Here is a 25312-nt window from a genome sequence, read left to right as displayed (position 1 = left end):
CACAGAAAATTTATTGGTACTTGATGATTGCACAGTCATGCTAATGTACTGTTCTGGGGTGTAAATCCTATCTTCGTTACGTAGTTCACGTTTTACTACTGCAAAATTTCTATCACAGTCATTGAAGCAATGTCCTCTAATGGGAAAGTAATGATATATTTGTTTAAATCGGTCCACTTGATGCCATAAGTAATAGAAAATGTACCACTGTGTTATTTTATCCCGGACATCCGTCCGAGAAAATATGAAGCTCAGTAACAGTTTCTGCAACACATTCATTAAGAAATGTGCATACTTCGTTTGGCCCTTTAAGTGCCTCACCTTCATGATATGAATAAAACCTGGCTTTGTTTGTTTTTAAATTGTTAATGCAAAATACGAATACCCATAATTGCCTGTAATAGAAAACCTCCTGCACGAGAATATTAAGTAAGGGAAGGTTTTGCATGTAATCTGTTAAGATTCCTGCTACATGATCATTCTTCAGAGAGTGAGCTTTTATTTCCTTGATTTTGTTGTAGTACTTGCTGGCTCGTCGTTTATGTACTATATATTCAGCTGTGGCTATGCGTTTTGCGGTATCATTTAAATGCGCACTGCCCTTTTTTTGTTTATATTTCTCGCAAAAAGAGCAGACATCTATCTGAGACCTATCAAAAGATAACTCGTGATTCTCCTTAAAGTATTTTAGGAAGAACTTATATTTCACTGTGCCTTTCATGTTTGGAAACTTATTAACATGCATGTCATACATTGCTCTCACATTCAGGTTAGCAGGCAGGTACTTCTTAGTAGTATTGTTGGAATAATGCACCTCTTTTACATCAAATAATTCTGTGAACTGGCTAATACTCGTACAAGTTTCTCCAGTAATTAAGTTGTGTCGAGACCCTATAGATGTCCCTCGTTTGTCTTTTGGCGACTCATTAGCAACCAGTAACAAGCTTAAACGTAGAGTTTTCTTAGAACTTACACCATATAAACCGATGAAAGCTTGTTTGCATGCCGGTACTTGCCGACTGTTCAGGGTTATAAACTTCATAGTGGTTCCGTATTGAATTAAGGTTACACATAAAGTAAATACAAAATTTAATCCACCTTCTCAATATTTAACAATCATGCGATGTTTATAAAAACATTACAATATACTTTTGCAAGGTACTAGTTTCGGTCTTATTAGGACCATCATCAGCCTAGCCAAGATACATATGTGTATACCATAGTACTAAAACAGAGTTGTGCGGTGAGATGAAAGATGAAAGAATGGACTGGGGATGTGGTGGAATGATATACATATAAAATGTTGAATAAATGAACTGTTGTAGCGGTAGCAATGCTATGTTGATCAGTGACAAATAAAATCTTTTGATATATGTCTCAAAAAATTACATATTAATCAACAATTATTTCAAAATTGAATAAAATAAGCTCTATTTGGCGAATAGTCTAGGTTGCACATTTGGAAATTTGGGTTATGCCGGATTTTAAACAATGTCCAATGTTTCTATTGAGTTCTAGAAGAAATGAAGTTCAACATTGGCGCACAGGGAATTATTTTGCGTGATGTCCAATAAGTCCATAGGTTAGTTGCACTCCATCGGCAAGCTTGTTTCACATTGCGCGCAAGGTTCATTTGGTTCCTATTGAATTGGGAATAATCCTTTGTAACACAGCAAGAGTTCAATATATCACAAGATATATCCAACAGTTTTATCAACATTTCACCTCATAAAAAGTGTAGCAGAATCTTTCATATTGCTGTATGAAAGAAATCACAATAGTCATAATTGAGTCTGTTTTCAAACTCACGAGGAATTAAGGAAAGAAAGACACGCACGCACACACACACACACACTCTCTCTCTCTCTCTCTCTCTCTCTCTCTCTCTCTCTCTCTCTGTTTAATGTTATACATTTCTGCCTTTATTTTTATATATGCTTTGCTATAACCATATTTCTAAAATGAGAGAGACATCTTGAATGATGCAGTGATGATCTTTGTAGTGTGATTTTCAAAAGTTCCAGAATTGACTTAGTATATACTGTATTTACTCGTGTATTAGACCCCCTCGCATATTAGACCGCCCCTGTCTTTTCGAGATGAAGAAAATGAAAAAAATAAATCTCGCCTATAAGACCCCCCCAACGTAATTCGACAGAGAACGACGATGATTCCGCTTTGAAGCGGGTACAAGTCTTATTGCAGGTCTGATGACATCGCACAAATTTATGAATAGTTTCGTCCATATGACCTACGCAATGAAAACGCATTGAATCCATGCGGTACATCTGTGTTTCGCAGTTAAGAAATGTACGCCACTGTAGCGTAGGTCTACTGCAGCTCTGATGACGTCGCACAAATAGATGAATAGGCCTAGCTTTGTGTCCAACCCATGCATTGCAAGCATGCATCAGTCATGCTATATGTCTGTGTTTTGTAGTTAATAATGACCGCCAGCATAATGGTTAGCACAATTAGTTGCTGTTTTCAGGGGTCTGATTTCAATTCCCGGTACCATACTGCCAGAGACTTACGAATGGCAGGAAGGTTGATATGCGGTAAAAGCGGTACATGTAACTCCCATCCACTGGGGGTGTGTCTAAAAAGAGCTGTACCACCTCGGGATGAGGAAACAAGTGTTACTTTAGTTGAGAAATATTCGCGGTTGTTGCTATTTATACAGCAGGCGAGATCATTAACAAAGTGGTCGTTTAATATCTCGTAACTCGGGCCAATGTAGGTATATATTTGGAGAGCAGTAAGTTTAAAATGTTATAAAAGCTATCCAATTAAAACTATTGTTTTACTCGCCAACGTACCTAACAAATAATAATAATCTTATGTCCCCACGTACTTTAAACGATTTTCGGAGACGCCAAACAAAACATACTAAGGTATGCGTTAATAAAAAAGAGACAACGAACGTACGAAATTAAACATTATGATAATAAAACGCATTACCTCCACACCTGTAGATATCCATAAATGCAGTATATTTCCCTGTTATTTATTTTTATTTTTGTGTTGAACTTTTCGCACTATCGTCTGTGGCACTATCAGGGCAATAATATACCTAACCTAAACAATGTGGTCTGTCTTATCTCATGGACAGCTGTGTACGCAAATCCTGATGTGATAAATGTAGAGAACAAGCATGAAATGTACTTAAAAATAAGGGTCTGTGTTTAAACAGCCACACTTATCGAAAGAATGTTTCCAGTTACTAAGTATTACATTCGGAAGTACAACTCGTAACATACGCTAATTATCAGCTGATAGTTTGGCATGCCTTCTACAACACTTCTTTATTCGGAAGGAGTGGCTTCTGCTACATACAGTAGAACCTCGATAATTCGAAATCGGTTAATTCAAAATCCCACCTAATTCGAAAAAGCTCTCGTTCCCGGAAACATGAGATATAGTTTTGCATGTTATTTCAATTGTTTAATTTGAAATACGGATAATTCTTAATTCAAAGCATAACTTATCCTCGTCTTTGAATTGTGCGATATTTTTTTCTTTCGTTGCGTGAGGTTATGTTTGTCATTGATTTATCGAAGTGCATTATTCGAACATTGTAAATGCACCTTGTTGGATACAGTTCGGAAATAGATTTTTCCATGCTATTTGAAAGGTTTAAACTGTGAATTGAGATGATTGCATGTATTAATTTCTGAAGTACGAGAGAAGTACCATGGCGGGAAATCGTACAAGGATAGAGTCATAGGAAAGTTCGATTTTAAGGGCATTGGGTACTTTCTGCGTAAATACAAGGCATCTAAAATGCATACAGTGTAGTAATCCAATTAATAAAGCACTTGCACTTGGGAGCCAGCATAGATTTCTCCTCGTCTTTGAATCGTGTTTTTTTCTTTCTTTATTTCGTTGCGTGAGGTTATGTTTACCAGTGAGATATCCGAGTGCATTATTTGAATACTGTAAATGCACCTTCTTGGATACATTTTGGAAATAGTTCTTTTTTCATGGCATTTGAAAGGTATAAACTGTGAATCAAGGTTAACTGCATGCAGTAACGGGCCTTAGAATATTTTGTAATGCGGCAAGGGTTGGTACTTCTGAATTGCGAATTGGCGGTTAATTCGAAATCGCGTAATTAAAAGTCCGATTTTTGAGTCCCAACGACTTTGAATTAACGAGGTCTTACTGTATACACCAACTGGGAATAGATTTACACTGTTTAGACTCTGTAGTCGGGAACAAAATTATTTTTAAAAGGTTCAAAAAGACGGGACCTCATATGCTCTTGATTGCAGTGCATGGCTGAAAGAGAATGAAACATGGTTGACGCGACTGGCGGGTGATAGTGAAGATGTCACTTAGAATGCCGACACGCCGGGAGTAAGGCAGGGAAGTTGGCGGCGCAAGGCGACAATTCAAATGAAAGCGATGATCAGTTTTACTGTGTGCTAGGCCTACTGCTGAACTGACAGAGACAAATGACTGGCCATTAAGTTCTTTTGTATCAATATTTAATTACTGTATATGATAACACAATATCCTTATCCCTTTCTTCTACGGGATCGAGTATGAAGTGAGATGAATCTTTGTAGCGAGTTTTTACGGCCATATGCCCTTCCTGACGTCAGCCTAACCGGAGGAATTAATGAGATGTAACAGATGGACTTGATATGAGTATCTGAAACGGACTTTTATGTGTACCGTAGGCCTAAAAGTCGTGTTCACCATTTATTGTCTTCTTACGTTTAGAAATACTGCCTTCCGACGAAAATAGCCAGTATAACTTAAATACATTCTAAGTTTGTTAAATAGTAGTGTGTATAGAATGTTTACACGTACAATTTTAGCTCTTTATAACCTAGAAGTCATATGTTCGCTGCACAGAATTTTGAGGTTATTGCATATTGGACCTCCCTTTATTATTTTTGGCTGTAAAAGTGGGGGGGGGAAAAAAGGGGTCTAATATGCAAGTAAATACGGTATATGTCTTTCCCTTCTTTTGCATTAATGTTTTCTCTTCTTTCTTCAATGAGCAGTAAAGGGGGCAATTTTAAAGCATATTTTCAGCTTGCAGGCTGATTATATCTTCAAGCATACCTAGGAAACTTACAGGAGCACTAATGAGCCAAGCTATGTAAACAGAAATTAGGTCAGCTTTCATGCTCACTGAGGAATTGAGAATAATAATGTTATTGGTTTAATGTCCCACTAACTACTTTTATGATTTTCATATATTCCGAGGTGTCAGAATTTCATCCTGTAGGAGTTCTTTTACATGCTGGTAAATCTACAGACACAAGCCTGGCATATTTGAGCACCTTCAAATACCATCGGACTGAGCCAGGATAGAACCCACCTACCTGAGCTCAGGAGGCCAGCACTGTACTGCCTGAGCTAGACATACATTCTCTCCTTCACTGGCTTAATTTAATGTTACACATTTCTTGCCTTTATTTTGATGTACTCATTACTATAACCGTATGCTTAAAAGGAGATATCTGAATTTTATGATTCATTATGATTTTCAAAAGTTCAAGAACATGTATGATCTATCTTTCCTTTTGCTTGAATTTTTTCTTCCATCTTTCTTTCCTTCTTTCTTTCTCCAATAAGGAGTAAGGAAGGAGCATTTTTAAAACATGTTTTCTGTTTGCCGGCTGGTTGTATCTCAAGCTTGCCACATTAGGGAAATCCAGGAGTTGTACAGAAGCACTAATGAGTCAAACTACATGAAAAAGTTTTAAATCTTTTTACTTTTTTGCTATTGGCTTTAATTCTCACCGACTGAAGACAGTTCGTACGGCAACAATTGGAATGAATGGAAGGAAGTGAGTGTTACCTTAATTAAGCTATAGTCACAGCATTTGCCTGGAGTCATAATGTAGAAACCATGAAATATCATATTATGATCTGCCAACTGTGGGGTTTGAATCCACCATTTCCCAAATGCAAGTTCTCAGCGATGTGACCAAACATCACAAACAAGTCACTCAGTTTCTTGTTGTGATTCATAATACCACATGGTATTGTTCGTATGGCAACAATTGGAATGAATGGAAGGAAGTGATTAGATACTGTTTGGACTTTTGCCAGAGGGCAACCCACTTGCCTGTTTATGGATCTTCATTTCTTCAGTTATACATACAGATAACAGTGTTGTTCAGGTCATCCGTCCATAGACTGGTTTGATGCAGCTCCACTGCTGCTGTTTTTACCACCTATTACACTTCCCTCATAAACTATTTGAACAAATACATAGGTGTCTTAAGATGTGTCCTATCATCCCTATCTCTTCTTCTAGTCAAATTTTGCCAAATCGTTCTTCTCCCAACCAATTCAATTCATTGTTTCTTCATTTGTGATTCGATCTACCCATCTTGCCTTCAGCACTTCTTCTGTAACACCACATTTCAAAAGCTTCTATTCTCTTTCTTTCTGAGCTACTTATCACCCATGTTTAACTTTCATTGCCACTTTCCAGAAGAAAGTCCTCAAAAATGTCTTCCCAAGTCCTATATCAATGTTCGAAGTAAGCAAATTTCTTTTCTTAAGAAAGGCCTTCTATACCATTTTTCACTTCGTTAACATGTTAAGCTTTTTAAGATATACTGTAGAAATGCTTATTTTAAAATTTCTCCCCCTTTTTAGTTCCCCTTAAGTGGAGTTTCCAAAAAAAATCACCTGTGTTTCTTTACTGTTACAGGAGATTCCAAATACCAGTTTTTACGCCTGTAACATTTTACGTTTCTGAGATATACTGTAGATATAGTCTTTCTAAAAATTCACCCCAATTTGTCACTCCTGTTTAACCCCCATTAATTGGACTTTCCAAAAACAAAAAAAATACGTGTTTCTTTATTTTTAAAGGAGATCACAAATACCAATTTTCAGGTCTGTAATATGTTCAGTTTCTGAGATATAAGTAACCTCATTAAAGGCATTCAACCCCTTTTTCACCTCTCCTATTAGGACTCTCCGAAAACAAAAAAATAAGTGTTTCTTTATTTTTAAAGGAGATTCTAAATACCAATTTTTACATCTGTAAACCTTTAAAGTGTGGAGATACAAATACAATCATTTTAAAAATGCACCCCCCTCTTTTCACCCCCCATTAATTGTATTTTCTAAAAAAACCAAATACGTGTTTCTTTATTTTTAAAGAAGATCCCAAATACCAATTTTCAGGTCTGTAATATGTTCAGTTTCTGGGTGTAAGTATCTTCATTAAAGGCATTCAACCCCTTTTTTACCCCTCCTATTGGGACTTTCCAAAAACTAACATATACGTGTTTCTTTATTTTTAAAGGAGATTCTAAATTTTTACATATACACACATACATACATACATAATCATTATAGACTGTTATGCCTTCCAGCGTTCAGTCTGCAAGCCTCTGAGAATTTACTAAACTTCGCCACAATCCTCGATTTGCAACTAGTGTTGTGGCCTCATTTAGTTCTATACCTTATCTTTAAATCGTTAGAAACCGAGTCTAACAATCGTCGTCTTGGTCTCCCTCTGCTTCTCTTACCCTCCATAACAGAGTCCATTATTCTCCTAATCGTCCTCCATTCGCCTCACATGACCCCACCACCGAAGCCGGTTTATGCATACAGCTTCATCCATCGAGTTCATTCCTAAATTAGCCTTTATCTCCTCATTCCGAGTACCCTCCTGCCATTGTTCCCACCTGTTTGTACCAACAATCATTCTTGCTACTTTCATGTCTATCACTTCTAACTTATGAATAAGATATCCTGAGTCCACCCAGCTTTCGCTCCCGTAAAACAAAGTTGGTCTGAAAACAGACCGATGTAAAGATAGTTTCGTCTAGGAGCTGACTTCCTTCTTACAGAATACTGTTGATTGCAACTGCGAGCTTACCGCATTAGCTTTACGACACCTTGATTCAATCTCACTTACTATATTACCATCCTGGGAGAACACACAACCTAAATACTTGAAATTATCGACCTGTTCTAGCTTTGTATCACCAATCTGACATTCAATTCTGTTGAATTTCTTACCTACTGACATCAATTTAGTCTTTGAAAGCCTAATTTTCATACCATACTCATTGCACCTATTTTCAAGTTCCAAGATATTAGACTGCAGGCTTTCGGCACAGTCTGCCATTAAGACCAAGTCGTCAGCATAGGCCAAACTGCTTACTACATTTCCACCTAACTGAATCCCTCCCTGCCATTTTATACCTTTCAGCAGATGATCCATGTAAACTACGAACAGCAAAGTTGAAAGATTACAGCCTTGTCTAACTCCTGTAAGTACCCTGAACCAAGAACTCATTCTACCATCAATTCTCACTGAAGCCCAGTTGTCAACATAAATGCCTTTGATTGATTTTAATAATCTACCTTTAATTCTATAGTCCCCCAGTATGGCGAACATCTTTTCCCTTGGTACCCTGTCATATGCTTTCTCTAGATCTACGAAACATAAATACATACCTGCCAACTTTCCCGATTTAGGCGGGAGACTCCCGATTTTCGACAGTTTTTCCCGCCACCCGATTATTCTATTGTTTCTCCCGATTTTAGCTTTTTTTTTCCTTTCCTTTTTGTGAACTTTAAAAATTGGTTTTCAAATCTCGCCATTTCAGCTTTGTTGCAAGTGACTAATCTCATGTTTTAATCCGTATTGAAATCTGTTGATATACAATAATAAAGTTTTATTATGAATCCACCTGTTCAATACAATATAATGTTGTTACATTTAAAATAACTTCATTAGTTAAAAAGTTATATATGGGACATGTTTCGCTCCCTTATAGAGCATCATCAGCCAAATCTGAATCTCAAATAATTGTTATTTATTTATTTATTTCTTTATTTACGTAAATAACAATTATTTGAGATTCAGATTTGGCTGATGATGCTCTATAAGGGAGCGAAACATGTCCCATATATAACTTTTTAACTAATGAAGTTATTTTAAATGTAACAACATTATATTGTGTTGAACAGGTGGATTCATAATAAAACTTTATTATTGTATATTTCAGCTTTGTACGCAAGTGGCTGGAATTCCTTCGCTCACTGCCGCTTTCAAATGAAATATCGGCGTTTATTAACACGAGAAATGCGCCTGAATGTGCGATGTTTATTGAAACCTGTATATCGCGACGCGTATATCGATTGTCAATTTCTCGTTCTCGCGTACTATGTTCGTGTTCGTTCACATCAGTCTAGTCTATTCTAGAGATTAGTTGCTAGGTTTGGGGTCTTTTTAAATAATTTAGTGACAGAATTTCAAGGATAGTGACTAGTGACTTTCCTAGAGATTTTAGGAGCCATTCAGAGACAATTCTGGCGAATTTTAATGTATTACTTGATAAAAATAACATAGCCAACGGCCGCAGCCGTGTTGAAACACTGGATCCCATGAGATTTCCGAAGTTAAGCAACATTGGGCGTGGTCAAGATTTGGATTGGTTGCCATGCGCTGTTGGTGGGGGGTAAGGGAATGGAGGAACACTGGATCCCATGAGATTTCCGAAGTTAAGCAACATTGGGCGTGGTCAAGATTTGGATTGGTTGCCATGCGCTGTTGGTGGGGGGTAAGGGAATGGAGGAGCGGAAAGGAACTAGCCACCCTACCATACTTAAACTCCGGCTCAGGCATACCTCTGTGGAGGTTCGGACCTGCCTTCGGGCAGAATACACCCTTACCTTACTAAAATAACATAGTGCTGTGCATAATCGCGCGAGGAGTTATCAGAGGTCGATCACCTCACTCACATACTTCCTGTGAGGCAATAGACATGTGTAATTTTTAACCTTGTAGCCTCGTATAGCAACAGTCGTGTTTTGAGACAATAGGTGTTAGTGTACCAGTAGCACTCCTGTATTGCGCAAGACATGTAGAATAAGCAGTTTTGACCAATTGTATCTCCTGATTCCAACTGATTTTTCCTGATTTTCATATCCAAATCTCCTGATTTTTGGTTTTGTAAAGTTGGCAGGTATGTAAATACAACTTCCTATTCCTCTCGTAGCATTTTTCAATTACCTGGCGCATACTGAAAATCTGATCCTGACAGCCTCTCCGTGGTCTGAAACCACACTGGTTTTCATCCAACTTCCTCTCAACGACTGATCGCACCCTCCCTTCCAAGATGCCAGTGAATACTTTGCCTGGTATACTAATCAGTGAGATACCTCGATAGTTGTTGCAATCCTTCCTGTTCCCTTGCTTATAGATAGGTGCAATTACTGCTTTTGTCCAATCTGAAGGTACCTTACCGACACTCCACGCTAATTTTACTACTCTATGAAGCCATTTCATCCCTGCCTTCCCACTATACTTCACCATTTCAGGTTTAATTTCATCTATTCCTGCTGCCTTATGACAATGGAGTTTATTCACTATCCTTTCCACTTCCTCAAGCATAATTTCACCAACATCATTTTCCTCCTCCCAATGAGCTTGGCTGTTTGCAACACCACCATTGAGATGATGTTCAAAATATTCCCTCCACCTCTCCAGTGATTCCCTGGGATCCATTATGAGTTCACCGAATTACTCAAAACACTGTTCATTTCTTTTTTCCCTCCCTTCCTAAGATTCTTTATTACTGTCCAGAAAGGTTTCCCTGCTGCTTGACCTAGCCTTTCCAGGTTATTACCAAAATCTTCATCGAAAGGGGGGTAGCAGCCTTTCGGTAGTTGCAAGGGCGGCAGTCTAGATGATTGACTGATACGGCCTTGTAATAATACTCAACATGGCTTAGCTGTGTTGATACTGCTACACGGCTGAAAGCAACGGGAAACTACAGCCGTAACTACCTCCCGAGGACATGCAGCTCTCTCTGTATGAATGATGTACTGATGATGGCTTCCTCCCGGGTAAAATATTCCGGAGGTAAACTAGTCCCCCATTCGGATCTCCGGGTGGGGACTACACGAGAGGGGGCGATCATCAGGAAGAAGGATACTGACATTCTGCGAGTCGGAGCATGGAATGTTAGAAGTTTGAATCGTTGTGGTAGGTTAGAGAATCTGAAAAGGGAGATGGATAGGCTAAAGTTAGATGTAGTTGGTATAAGTGAAGTACGTTGGCAGGAAGAGCAGGATTTTTGGTCAGGCGACTACCGAATTATCAACACGAAATCAAACAGGGGAAATGCAGGAGTTGGTTTAATAATGAATAAGAAAATAGGGCAGCGGATAAGCTACTACGAGCAGCACAGTAAAAGAATTATTGTTGTCAAGATAGACACCAAACCAATGCCCACCACAATAGTGCAGGTCTATATGCCTACTAGTTCAGCGGATGATGAAGAAATCGAAAGAATATATGAGGAGATAGAAGATTTAATACAATATGTAAAAGGTGGCGAGAATCTAATTGTGATGGGAGACTGGAATGCAGTGGTAGGCCAAGGAAGAGAAGGTAGTACAGTAGGAGAATTCGGATTGGGACAAAGGAATGAAAGAGGAAGTCGGCTGGTTGAATTCTGCACTGATCATAATTTAGTCCTTGCCAATACTTGGTTCAAACACCACAAACGACGGCTGTATACGTGGACGAGACCTGGAGACACTGGAAGGTATCAAATAGACTTCATTATGATTAGGCAGAGATTCAGAAACCAGGTGTTGGATTGCAAAACTTTCCCAGGAGCAGACGTGGACTCTGACCACAACTTGTTGGTCATGAAATGCCATCTGAAGTTGAAGAAATTGAAGAAAGGAAAGAATGCAAAAAGATGGGATCTAGACAAGTTGAAAGAAAAGAGTGTGAGAGATTGTTTCAAGGAACATGTTGCACAAGGACTAAAAAAAAAGGCTGAAGGAAACACAATAGAGGAAGAGTGGAGAGTCATGAAAAATGAAGTCAGTAGGGCGGCTGAAGAAATGTTAGGAAGGAAGAAAAGATCAACTAAGAATCAGTGGATAACTCAGGAGATACTAGACCTGATTGATGAACGACGAAAATACAAGAATGCTAGAAATGAAGAGGGCAGAAAAGAATACAGGCGATTAAAGAATCAAGTGGATAGAAAGTGCAAGGTTGCTAAGGAAGAATGGCTGAAGGAGAAGTGCAAGGATGTCGAAGACTGTATGGTCTTGGGAAAGGTAGATGCTGCATACAGGAAAATCAAGGAAACCTTTGGAGAAAGGAAATCTAGGTGCATGAATATTAAGAGCTCAGATGGAAAGCCACTTCTAGGGAAAGAAGACAATGCAGAAAGGTGGCAGGAGCATATCCAACAGTTGTATCAAGGTAACGATGTAGATAATTTGGTTCTGGAATGAAGAGGCTGTTGATGCTGATGAAATGGGAGACCCAATTTTGAGGTCAGAGTTTGACAGAGCTGTGAGTGACCTAAATAGGAACAAGGCACCTGGAATTGATGATATTCCCTCTGAACTACTGACTGCCTTAGGAGAAACCAGCATGGTAAGGTTATTTCATTTAGTGTGCAGGATGTATGAGACAGGAGAAGTCCCATCCGATTTTCGGCAGAATGTTGTTATACCTATTCCCAAGAAAGCCGGTGTTGACAGGTGTGAAAACTACCGCACCATTAGTTTAGTATCTCATGCCTGCAAAATTTTAACACGTATTATTTACAGAAGAATGGAAAAACAAGTTGAAGCTGAGTTGGGAGAAGATCAATTTGGCTTCAGGAGAAATGTAGGAACACGTGAAGCAATCCTGACTTTACATCTGATCTTAGAGGATCGAATCAAGAAGGACAAGCCCACGTACATGGCATTCATAGATCTAGAAAAGGCATTCGATAATGTTGATTGGAACAAGCTATTTATGATTCTGAAGATGATAGGGATCAGATACCGAGAACGAAGTATTATCTACAACCTGTATAAAAATCAGTCTGCAGTGATAAGAATCGAGGGCTTTGAAAAAGAAGCAGCAATCCAGAAAGGAGTGAGGCAAGGCTGCAGTTTGTCCCCTCTCCTTTTCAATGTGTACATAGAACAGGCAGTAAAGGAAATCAAAGAGAAATTTGGAAAGGGAATCACAGTCCAAGGAGAGGAAATCAAAACCTTGAGATTTGCCGATGATATTGTTATTTTATCTGAGACTGCAGAAGATCTCGAGAAATTGCTGAATGGTATGGATGAAGTTTTGGGTAAGGAGTACAAGATGAAAATAAATAAGTCCAAAACAAAAGTAATGGAGTGCAGTCGAACGAAGGCAGGTGATGTAGGAAATATTAGATTAGGAAACGAAGTCTTAAAGGAAGTAGATGAATATTGTTACTTGGGTAGTAAAGTAACTAACGATGGCAGAAGTAAGGAGGACATAAAATGCAGACTAGCACAAGCAAGGAAGAGCTTTCTTAAGCAAAGAAATTTGCTCACTTCAAACATTGATATCGGAATTAGAAAGATGTTTTTGAAGACTTTCGTGTGGAGCGTGGCATTGTATGGAAGTGAAACATGGATGATAACTAGCTCAGAAAGAAAGAGAATAGAAGCTTTTGAAATGTGGTGTTACAGAAGAATGCTGAAGGTGAGATGGATAGATCGAATCACGAATGAAGAGATACTGAATCGAATTAGTGAGAGGAGATCGATTTGGCTAAATTTGACGAGAAGAAGAGATAGAATGATAGGACACATCTTAAGACACCCAGGACTTGTTCAGTTGGTTTTTGAAGGAAGTGTAGGTGGTAAGAACGGTAGGGGTAGACCAAGGTATGAATATGACAAACAGGTTAGAGCAGATGTAGGATGCAATAGTTACGTAGAAATGAAAAGGTTAGCACAGGATAGGATGGCATGGAGGGCTGCATCAAACCAGTCTGTGGACTGATGACTCAAACACACACCAAAATCTTCCCATGACTTCTTTTTGGATTCAACAACTATTTGTTTCGCTCTGTTTCTTTCATCTACGTACCAATCCCTGTCTGCCTCGGCCCTTGTTTGGAGCTATTTCTGATAAGCCTTCTTTTTACGTTTACAGGCTGCTCTCACTTCATCATTCCACCAAGATGTTCGCCTTTTCCCATCTTTACACACAGTTGTTCCTAGGCATTCCCTTGCTGTTTCTACAACAGCATCCCTGTATGCCACCCATTCACTTTCTCTATCCTGAACTTGCTTACTGTCTACTGTTCGAAACTTCTCACTAATCATATCCATGTACTTCTGTCTAATTTCCTCGTCCCAGAGATTTTCTACCCTTATTCGTTTGCAGACAGATTTCACTTTCTCTACTCTAGGCCTAGAGATACTTAGTTCACTACAGATCAGATAGTGGTCTGTATCATCGAAAAATCCGCGAAAACCTCGTACATTCCTAACAGATTTGCTGAATTCAAAGTCTATTAAGATATAGTCTATTGTGGATCTGGTACCCCTGTAGCTGTGAATAGCCTTATGCTTGAAGAATGTATACGCAACAGCTAAACCCATACTAGCACAGAAGTCCAGCAAACGCTTCCCATTCCTATTAGCTGCCATACCTTCCCCACATTTACCAATCACCCTTTCGTATCCTTCAGTTCTATTCCCAACTCTCGCATTGAAATCGCCCATTAGCACTATTCAATCCTTGCTGTTGACCCTGACCACGATGTCACTCAATGCTTCATAAAACTTGTCAACTTCATCCTCATCTGCAGCCTCACATGGTGAATACACGGATACAATTCTTGTCCTAATTCCTCCCACTGACAGATCTACCCACATCATTCGCTCATTTACGTGCCTAAGATGTAGTGTTTACAGTGCACTATGTCTTCTGGTATGGGCTAGAGCAATTTTGTTACTTTCATTGATCTTTCTCAGCTTTATCCTTGGCTTTGACAAAATGAAAGTGACTGAGGTATGAGTGATGCTAGTAATGCCATTCCTTCTGCAGCCAGTCCCTGCTATGAATGGTGTGAAAATATTGCTCATAGGGTTGGTTGGTGCATGCATTTCAGTGGGCTTGGCAGACTGATATGTAATAGCAACTTCTGGCTCGGTGAGGAAAGCAATGGGAAACTACCTCACTCCTCATTTCCCTAGTACGCCTCTTCAGTGATGCCCAGGCCATCTATGACAGCTGATGGCGGAGCTGTTGAGGATCCAATCAGCCTTCGGGCTGAGGACTAAACATACATACAACAGAAACTATGTTGCGTGCAATGGTATTCCTGATAAAGAGCCCTACCCCAGACTCTGCCCTTCCCTTTCTAACACCTGTCAAGTACACTTTATAATCTATCTCTTCCTCATTATCTCCCCTTACCCGAATATCACTTACTCCTAGCACATCCAGATGCATCCTCTTTGCTGACTCAGCCAGTTCTACCTTCTTTCTTCCATAAGCTCCATTAATATTGATAGCTCCCCATCGAGTTCCATTTCGTTCGCCAAGTTGTTTCCAAGGAGTCCCTCGCCTGTCAAATTGGAGTGGGTCTCCATTACTCCCATAGGTCCGAGGCTTGCTTAAAGTGTTCTGAGCTTGGTAAATTCATGAAGCAGGATGCTGCTCTACTTGCACATAGTCCAACTGAGGATCTCTCCTCTAACGGGTTATGGACCACCGGTGAATTGTATAGTCCTAGCTGCCTGAGCACAAGGAGGGCCACGACTCAGAATATGTCCGAGATGCCCACTCCCATTCCATAGCAACTGGTATCCTGACTCTCAGGACCACTTACTAGGCCACTCAGCCGTTGCCCATGGTTCACGAACTAGGACGTGACTACAGTAACCCACAAACATGAATTTTTACATCTGTAAATTTTCAAAGTGTTGAGATATAGATACACTGATTTAAAAAAAACCCTTTTCACCCCCTTAGCGACGGAATATCCAAAAATCCTCCCTTAGTGAGCACCTACATTGTAATATAAATCTATCTTCAAAATTTTGTTTCTTTATGTCCAGTAGTATTGGCTCGGCAATGATGAATCAGTCGGTCAGGACATGTTCTGTTATATATATAGATTGATTCGGTCTTTGTCCTTCCACCATCTTGGCAACATCTGAATCAAGAAATATTTTTTATTTCAGTTTCGGTGTGCAGTCCATGGTTTTATATGCTGAATGATGATGGACTGTGTGAAACTCGGATGTTCCCCTTGCTGCATTGACATACTGTGCATATTTTGTTGACTGATTAAAGAACACTTTAATGTCACTTGTACTGCCGGAACTGTTTTCACATTTCATATTTTTCTGTGAAGACAAATGCACTTCTACACTTTTCACCAGTTTAAGAGGAAAACGGCAGCTTTATTTTATACGATACAAGTAGATTAAGTTACAGTATATGTTGTTCTATTTAGGAAATTTGTTTGCAATGTTATGTGAAGCCCTTGTATTGAATATTTACCAAACAACACAAACATAAGGATTAGAAACCAGTAGTTATTTCTCTAGCTTTCCTTTTTTGTGGTATAGAAACAAATGTTTCTGATTGACAATAAACATTCGGCTTCATGTTTGTCTCTCCCCACTTTTAAAAGATTTTTATCTTGTTCAGTTATTGTTTAATTTACATTTTTCTCTTTGGTATTGTGGCATGGAAGAATAAATATTACAAATTACAATACAGGATGGCTCCAAACGACCAACCACTTAAAACGCTGAGCAGCAAATAGACTGAAAACTTCGCTTTGCTGTTCCCTCTCACTTTGAGACGTGCCTCATGCCCAACAATAGTAGAGTTCTACCAACAATCATCATAAGACACCACGCTGATTAATGTTTACTACCCGTGGCCATTTTTACCACCTGGAAAATTTTATTTTATCTCTAAAAGCAGTAACTATCCTTTTCTTCTAATAAAATAATTTATTCCTTCTCAATTGGGAAATATTTTAAACCACTGATCTTCAACACTTTGAATTTCTAAAACAAATGGAGGGTATTTAATAATTTTAAGAAATTCCTCCTGTATGCTGAACAAAAGTTTAAAATGTAAGGCATGTCTGGAGTAACATGAGTAACACTAACTTAGTGGAAGATACTGTTGATTTTTTACTTTTTTTAGCGACTTTCACAATTTTTATGTTATAGAAATTTGACAAAGTGTTGTAATGGATAAAGATGTTATATGCCAGATAAAATCATGCTTTGAAATTTATAATAATGTTGCTTGCTTCTTTTTTCAGAATTTTGGGCCAAAATGCAACTTCAAGAAGCAGCGCCTAAAAGTTGGTGATTTTCATGGCTTTCCATCATTTACCAAATTCGTTCAAGAGAAATTTGATGAAGTACCTATTTTACAGAATTACCGTGTAATAGAACAGTGTTCTTTAGAGTATGATCCCTTACGGGGAGCATCTATCGATCCACACATTGACGATTGCTGGATATGGGGTGAACGGATAGTTACTGTTAATTTACTTTCTGACAGTGTTTTGACAATGACCCGTTACTGCGGTGATCCTGGACGATACAATTTGAAATGTGTGTCTATGTATCCACGTGTTTTGGATGATTCCGGTAGTGTGGTGTTTGATCCATCAGATTGTGAGGAATCAAGTACTATTTGTAACGAGTACAATGCCAGTAGTTTGGTGACATTCAATGTTGAGAAAAAAGAGAAGAATTTTTGTCCCTTGGTACGAGTTCCAATGCCTAGGCGATCACTTCTTGTTCTCTATGGTGAAGCTCGCTATCTTTGGGAGCACAGTATCTTGCGTGAAGATGTACAAGAAAGAAGAGTCTGCCTGGCTTATAGAGAGTTTACTCCTCCATATTTTCCTAATGGAAAGGATGCGAGTCAACTTAGCAATAATATTTTCACATTAGCAAAGACTTTCTGGTAGTTGAGGTAATATTCATTACATTAACCCTGGAACCGGCAAGCGGTTTACCTTCAGGTGGCAAGCATTTTGGCGAGTTTTGCAAGCATCTTTTAAAAAATACATAAAAATGTTGTTTTTCAATTAATGTTTATGTATAACAGGTCATTTTATTCAGCAAAGGATGAAGAATACTATAGTAGGAAATGAAACTTACTACAGTAAAACCTTGTTAATTCGAAGTTGTTGGGACTAAAAAATCGGACTTCGAATTACGTGATTTTGAATTAACCACCAATTCGCAATTCAGAAGTACCAACACTTGCCGCGTTACGAAATATTCTAAGACCCGTTACCGCATGCAGTTAACCTTGATTCACAGTTTATACCTTTCAAATGCCATGAAAAAAGAACTATTTCCAAAATGTATCCAAAAAGGTGCATTTACAGTATTCAAATAATGCACTTCATATCTCACTGGCAAATGTAACCTCACGCAACGAAAAAAAAAACAAAAAAAAAAAAAAAACACCACAATTCAAAGAAGAGGAGAAATCTATGCTGGCTCCCATGTGCAAGTGCTATACTGTATGCATTTTAGATGCCTTGTATTTACACAGAAAGTACCCAATGCCCTTAAAATCAAACTTTCCTATGACTATCCTTGTACGATTTCCCGCCATGGCACTTTTCGCGTACTTCAGAAATGTAAACACTTGCCGCGTCACAACGTATTCTAAGACCCATTAATACATGCAGTCACCTCGATTCACAGTTTAAACCTTTCCAATGCCATAGAAAAACTATTTCCGAAATGTATCCAACAAGGTGCATTTACAATGTTCAAATAATGCACTTGGATAAATAACTGACGAACATAACCTCACGCAACGAAAGAAAAAAAATCACACAATTCAAAGACGAGGATGAATTATGCTGGTTCCCCTGTGCAAATGCATTATTTTTTGGATATCTGTACTGTTTGCATTTTTAGATGCTTTGTAGTGGGATGGAAAGTGCCCGACGCCCTTAAAACGTAGCTTATCAAACTTTTCTATGACGAGGGGATAAAGTTTCCCGCTTCCATGTGCATTGCAATTGCAACGCACTACAATGACCCCCGTCCCCGCCCCTTATACGATTCTCCGGCTGGCACTTTCTCCTTTAAAACTATAAGACCGTTTGGGCTCGCATTAAAATAAAGCAATGCAGTTTCATCGACAATGACAGTATTGTTCGGTGCTTACGAATTTATTATATGAGCCACGCTTTTTCGTCAACTGTCGGTGTCGCCAGTGTTCGCGCATTCTGTTTTCCCGCACACTGCCTGTTGCGTGATATTACGGCGTTCCTGAAAAGGTTGAATATAAAAGAATTCCGATTTCATTCAACTTAGCAATCATGAAGCGCACTGTAGATCCACCGAAGTGAGTGTAAGTGCGGAAAGCTACCCCTCCACGTTCCGGAACACGCGTTCTATTATGACGCGGATAAATTTCGAGTTGAAATTACTCTGTAACATACTATTGTTTTAAAATGTAAAGGCAGTTTCGAATTAAAAGTCTGAATTTCGGTAATGGGGCCGACATTGTACTTCGAATTACGAATTATCCGTATTTCGAATTAAACAATTAAATAACGTGCAAAACTGTATCTCATGTTTCTGGGAACGAGAGCTTCTTTGAATTACGTGGGATTTTGAATTAACCGATTTCGAATTATCGAGGTTCTACTGTAATTTAGTCAGCTGTATGGGTGAAATATCCAACTTACGCTAAGTATTCTAAAATAATCGAAAAGTTCTGGGCTACTGTATGTAAAGAGTAATATTATATGCTGATTTTACTATATACAAAATTTGCACAATTTTATGCTGATTAAAAATATGTAGAAAGGTTTCATTACCTTGAAGTATTGTAAAGTAAAATAGAACTGAAATAACACAAGGATATCCCACCAACATGTTTCTCTGTGTATCCTACCAAAAGTTTCCTTTTTTCCTGAAATATACCGATGTCTGAGGGGCAAGTTTTGAATTCAGAACTGATTTCAATAGATCCTTATCATTTTTATTGACTAAGCCGGTAAGAAATGTGTCATTCACAAAAAGTCTTTTAGCTAAGGCATTTTTGTGTAAAGTTTGTCAGTGAAAATATGATACCCCTTGTTCAAAAGATTAGAGACAGTCAACAAATGCACAACAACTTTTTCTGTAAGCGGATCAGTCCAATCTGCCAAGAATCGTTTTCCATTGTACAATATATATATGCTGTCTGCTACTTCATATTTTTTAAATTCCGAACCGAACGTGTCTCTTATTCGGCATATACATTATATGAACAAATCTATTCTTCATTCCTATCATGGAATAGACAAATTTTGATGGGGAATAAAATACTTCTTGAATGAAATATTTGAATCCAGGAACGTTCTTACTTTATACCATGGATCATGTTCTGGTTGTCCTGGGGGAATATATTGTTGTGAGCTAATGTGTAACATGGAGTTTGTTTCAAAACGTTTTAGTGACATGACTTTAGAAAAATATGGAAATATCTACGATTTTGAAGTGCACCAGTATTTTTCAATTTTGCTCTTAGGGTTCAGAAATGAATTTTTTCATTTGTGATACTGTAACGTCAACCCATCTTTGCAGACGAGAATACAGGCCCATATTTCTGGAAATCATTATATTTCGAATAATTTCCTGTGCGTATTTATTAGTTTCAGTCACTAAAAGATTCCAGATAACATTGGAGAAAAACAAATAGAAATATGTTAGAGGAGGACTGTTTCTCGGAGGGCAATTTTGTATACCTGAGTTTCGAACCTTCTCCTCCACTTTTATTTCTGTCTCTGGAATATAAACTCTTGTCCAATTGGGTTCTGTTTGGCCAACAGCATTACAGTCATCATTATGATCAGTGGTAGGTTCATTGTGTTCCGCATCATCGTCAATATCAGTGTCGAAATCACTTAGTGTAGGCTCATGTAACTCACCACTACCTGACGAATTATTGTCAGAATCATCGTCAATTCCTTCTAAAAATACGTCACTATCACCTTTGCCGCCCAGATCAGACAGACAATTACGAATTTCACTACTTCTTGACAATTCACTCATTTTGCACCATGAAACCTAATGCACATCGGACAACCACAGCAAGCACAACAGAAAGACCGTCAATCAATCAATCACTCAATCAATCAATACTGATCTGCATTTAGGGCAGTCACCCAGTTGGCAGATTCCCTATCTGTTGTTTTCCTAGCCTTTTCTTAAATGATTTCAGTGACACTGGAAATTTATTGAACATCTCCCTTGGTAAGTTATTCCAGTTCCTAACCTCCCTTCCTATAAATGAATATTTGCCTCAATTTGTTCTCTTGAATTCCAACTTTACCTTCATATTGTGATCTTTCCTACTTTTAAAGATGCTAATCAAACTTATTTACTAATGTCATTCCACGCCATTTCTCTGCTAACAGCTCCGAACGTACCACTTACCAATATAAATGGTCTGTTATTGGTACATTATAAATTTTCCAGCTAACTCATTCCTGGCTGCCAGCATTTCACCTCCGTGTGCTAAGTTGGGCTCATCAGTTGGTACATAGCACACCCACCAAGACGCATGGCCAGTGCACACCGTGGAGACCACTGCGCAGGCCACCTGGAGCCACCGGCAGTGCCAATGCACTATGCGACTTTGTCTATATCATTCTATATCAACATACCACTTAGTTGAGCAGCTCGTCGTCTTTCTCCCAGTTCTTCCCACCCCAAACTTTGCAACATTTTTTTAACGCTACTCTTTTGTCGGAAATCACCAAGAACAAATCAAGCTGCTTTTCTTTGGATTTTTTCCAGTTCTTGAATCAAGTAATCCTGGTGAGGGTCCCATAAACTGGAACCATACTCTAGTTGGGGACTTACCAGAGACTTATAAGCCCTCCCCGTTACATCCTTACTACAACCCCTAAACACCCTTATAACCATGTGCAGAGATCTGTATCCTTTATTTACAATCTCATTTATGTGATTACCCCAATGAAGATCTTTCCTTATATTAACACCCAGATACTTACAATGATTCCCAAAGGAAACTTTCACCCCATCAGCGCAGTAATTAAAGCTGAGAAGACTTTTCCTATTTGTGAAACTCACAACCTGACTTTTAATCACGTTTATCATCATACCATTGCCTACTGTCCATCTCACAACATTATCGAGGTCATTTTGCAGTTGCTCACAATCGTGTAACTTATTTATTACTCTATACAGAATAACATCATCTGCAAAAAGCCTTACCTCTGATTCCACTGCTTTACTCGTATCATTTATATATATAAGAAAACATAAAAGGTCGAATAATAATGCCTTGAGGACTTTCCCTCTTAATTATTACAGGGTCAGATAAAGCTTCACCTACTCTAATTCTCTGAGATCTATTTTCTAGAAATATAGCAACCCATTCAGTCACTCTTTTGTCTAGTCCACTTGCACTCATTTTTGCCAGTAGTTTCCCATGATCCACCCTATCAAATGCTTTAGACAGGTCAATCACGATACAGTCCATTTGACCTCCTGAATCCAAGATATCTGCTATATCTTGCTGGAATCCTAGAAGTTGAGCTTCAGTGGAATAACCTTCCTAAAACTGAACTGCCTTCAATAGAACAGTCTGCAAAGTTTTGTTGTTTTTCCACGTGTATACTGCACACAGTCACACTAAACTACTTCAGAATTGTGCTGTATTTATAGAGTAGAATTTCCTCTTCAACATGATGCAAGATATGTTTTAAAGATGTTGAGTGTCAAGGCGCTATCTCAAAATTAGTCAGCGCTGGCGTATTGCATCTCTATAGTGACTGCCGGTTGAGTAACAAGGAAATGAGTCACGATCGCGACGACTGCCAGTTCCAGGGTTAAATGAGGGTATTCCTGCTATTTTTGCTCTCGATTTTATTATGTATTCGGTTTCTTTCTTGATCTTTTGTTGTAATTGCAACGTTGGCGACAACCAGCCTGGTCTGACTGAATATTTTCTTGGATTGTTTATTGGTACAATAATAATTATTAAAGTAGTAATGGTCCACCTTTTCAATACTATAATATGCAATATTTTCTGAATTACATTACTAAACTAGGGACTAGTTTTGGCCTTGGCTGGCCATCTTCAGCCTTAATGTAATACATCTCATATATAACCATATGTACAAACACACAATTGATATAAAAACAAATGTACAAAATTACAATTGACATTAAAATCTGGGATGAACTATGTGTAAAATTTGAAAAATAAATAAAATAGGCTCTGTATTCTTAGCATCTGGAGTATGCTTATCATCCAGACTCGTTCTTGCATTAATATTCATACAATTGTTAGTTCCATCACTGCTAATCATTACAATTTCAATTGCAAAACGGGAACTGGTAAATGTTGATTCCGTAGACGGATCATCCATCACCAAATCTACCTGAGTGGTGTTAGCAGTATGCAAGACAATGGACACCACTGTAAATAACCACCAGCTGATGCAGAACTACTAGATGGCATTTCCACATCAGCCAACGTAAATGAAATGTTCCTGTAGTGCTTGTTAAAATCGTGCTGAAATTCTGTTGGACATTGTCAGGATGGCACATGAAGATATGGTTAAAACTGACAATTCTTAATTTGTGGCTGGTATAAATTCACAATTCATTGCAGTGTCCATAAAGTTAACCTGAATAAATTATGGATAAAATCAGGCCTAGATAAAAGTAAGGAATTGAAGGAGGGGGCGTGTTTTCTTTTTTTAATGATATTTGCTTGTGGCGTCTGCCTCTGCAGATCTTTTGCCACTACTTTAACCGTATTATAGGAACCTGCGTGTAAATGTAATTGCGGAAGTGTAGTGGTGAATGTGAGGAAAGGAATGTTAATGATGACACAGACACCCAGTCCCCAGGCCAGGGATATTAATCATGTATAATTAAAAAACCCTTACCCGGCCGGCAATTGAACCTGGGGCCACTGAGTGACAGGCGGACGCGTTGCCCCTACACCACGGGGCCAGACAGAGAGCGAGTTTGTCAAATGGCATAGGTTATATGAGACTTGCATCTCGTTGCGGCATGTGGTGCGTGGCCTGTTGTTGTGTGCCTCATACTAATGGTTGGGAGATTCAAAGAAAAAGGAAGGGGCAGGGCAATGGGAGAAGTTGGAAAAGGAGTGGGGGGTGGAGGGGAAAGGGGGGAACTAAGGCGGGGTCTAAGGATGTGGGAAAAGAGATGGCTGCTGAGGAAAGGGGCTGTGAATATTATGAAAAACTGAATTATGACTTGTTGGTTTGATGTTTCTAGAAATGGGAATTAGAAGGTCAAATAGGATATTTGGCTTTTAAGAAATGTCATTAAGATTATGATTTGGGTTAAAATATTGATTGGGGCCGATGACCTCGATGTTAGGCCCCTTTAAACAACAAGCATCATCATCATCATCATCAAAATATTGATCTATATGTATGAAGCAACTTTCAGTAATGTTACAGAGGGGTCCTTTTTTTTGATGATTTTGAGAATTTCCATATCTTGTTTTATGTTTGTTAATTTGTGATTATAGTCATGCATATGCTGTCCTATAGCTGAAAATTTATTGTACTTCAGGGCATTGACATGTTCCGAGTACCTTATATTAAAATTCCTCCCGGTCTGTCTGACGTAAGAAGAATTACAACTGTTGCAAATAATCCTGTATACTCCTGATTTTGAAAAACTATTGAACTTGTTTATGGATGTGGCATTATGTAAGACTTCTGCATTCCTATTGTTGGTTTTGAAATCTACTTTTACATCATGCTTTTTGAAGATGTTGGTGACTTTGTAAGTTTGTTCATTGAATGTAAAAATAGAAAGGGAGGGGTTGTTTTGTTTATCTTTTTTCAAAGTGGTAGAGGGACGATATTTATATTTATTGATTATTTTTTCAATAAAGAAACTATTGTATCCATTAGATTTAGCTAAGTTACAAATTGTGTTCAACTCATTTTTGAGGTCTCTTTTAGACATTGGAACATTGAAAGCTCTGTATGCCATGCTGTTGTATGCCGCTCATTTTTGAATTTGGGGGTGTGAAGAATCTTGACGGATTGTAGTGACTGTTTGGGTGGGTTTTCTTAAAATCTTATATCTTAAGTAGCTTGGGTTCCTGATAATAGTTAAGTCTAAAAAGTTAATTTTCCGTTCAATTTCGGATTCAAATGTGACTTTTATGTGCGGATCAATGGTTATGGTAGCAGCGTCTGTGATGCTCTCATCCATAATTTCTGTGGTGTCATCTACATTTCTTGCCCAGAAAAGGATGTTGTTGAAGTTATTATTATTATTATTATCAATTTTGGTGTGTTCCAAAAAATCCAAGTATATCTTGGCTAAGATACCAGAGGTCGGCGATTCCATAGCTAATCCTTCTTGTTGATAAATAACATTATCGAAAGTGAAATAATTGTTGCTTTTAACTAATTTAACCATAGACATGAAATTCTGTATTTCTGATATACTTAGGCCGCAGTATTTGCTTAAATTGTTTTGAATGATGGGGTAT

At 38.3% G+C, this 25312-nt stretch overlaps 1 protein-coding gene across 1 annotated transcript in view; it reads left to right on the top strand.

The window, feature by feature from the left end:
- LOC136864541 (alpha-ketoglutarate-dependent dioxygenase alkB homolog 4) overlaps positions 1 to 19666 on the top strand; it is a 35611-nt gene extending 15945 nt beyond the window's left edge. Inside the window, exon 4 of the mRNA XM_067141652.2 lies at positions 17085 to 19666. Coding sequence (XP_066997753.1) covers positions 17085 to 17744 — 660 coding nt within the window. The 3' untranslated portion in view covers positions 17745 to 19666. The remainder of the gene's footprint in view (positions 1 to 17084) is intronic.
- Positions 19667 to 25312: the final 5646 nt, after the last annotated feature.

This window comes from Anabrus simplex, chromosome 2 (genome assembly GCF_040414725.1).
Source record: "Anabrus simplex isolate iqAnaSimp1 chromosome 2, ASM4041472v1, whole genome shotgun sequence".
Lineage (NCBI taxonomy): Eukaryota > Metazoa > Arthropoda > Insecta > Orthoptera > Tettigoniidae > Anabrus > Anabrus simplex.
The sequence above is the reverse complement of the archived record's forward strand: the minus strand, read 5'-3'. Positions and strand labels throughout refer to the sequence as shown.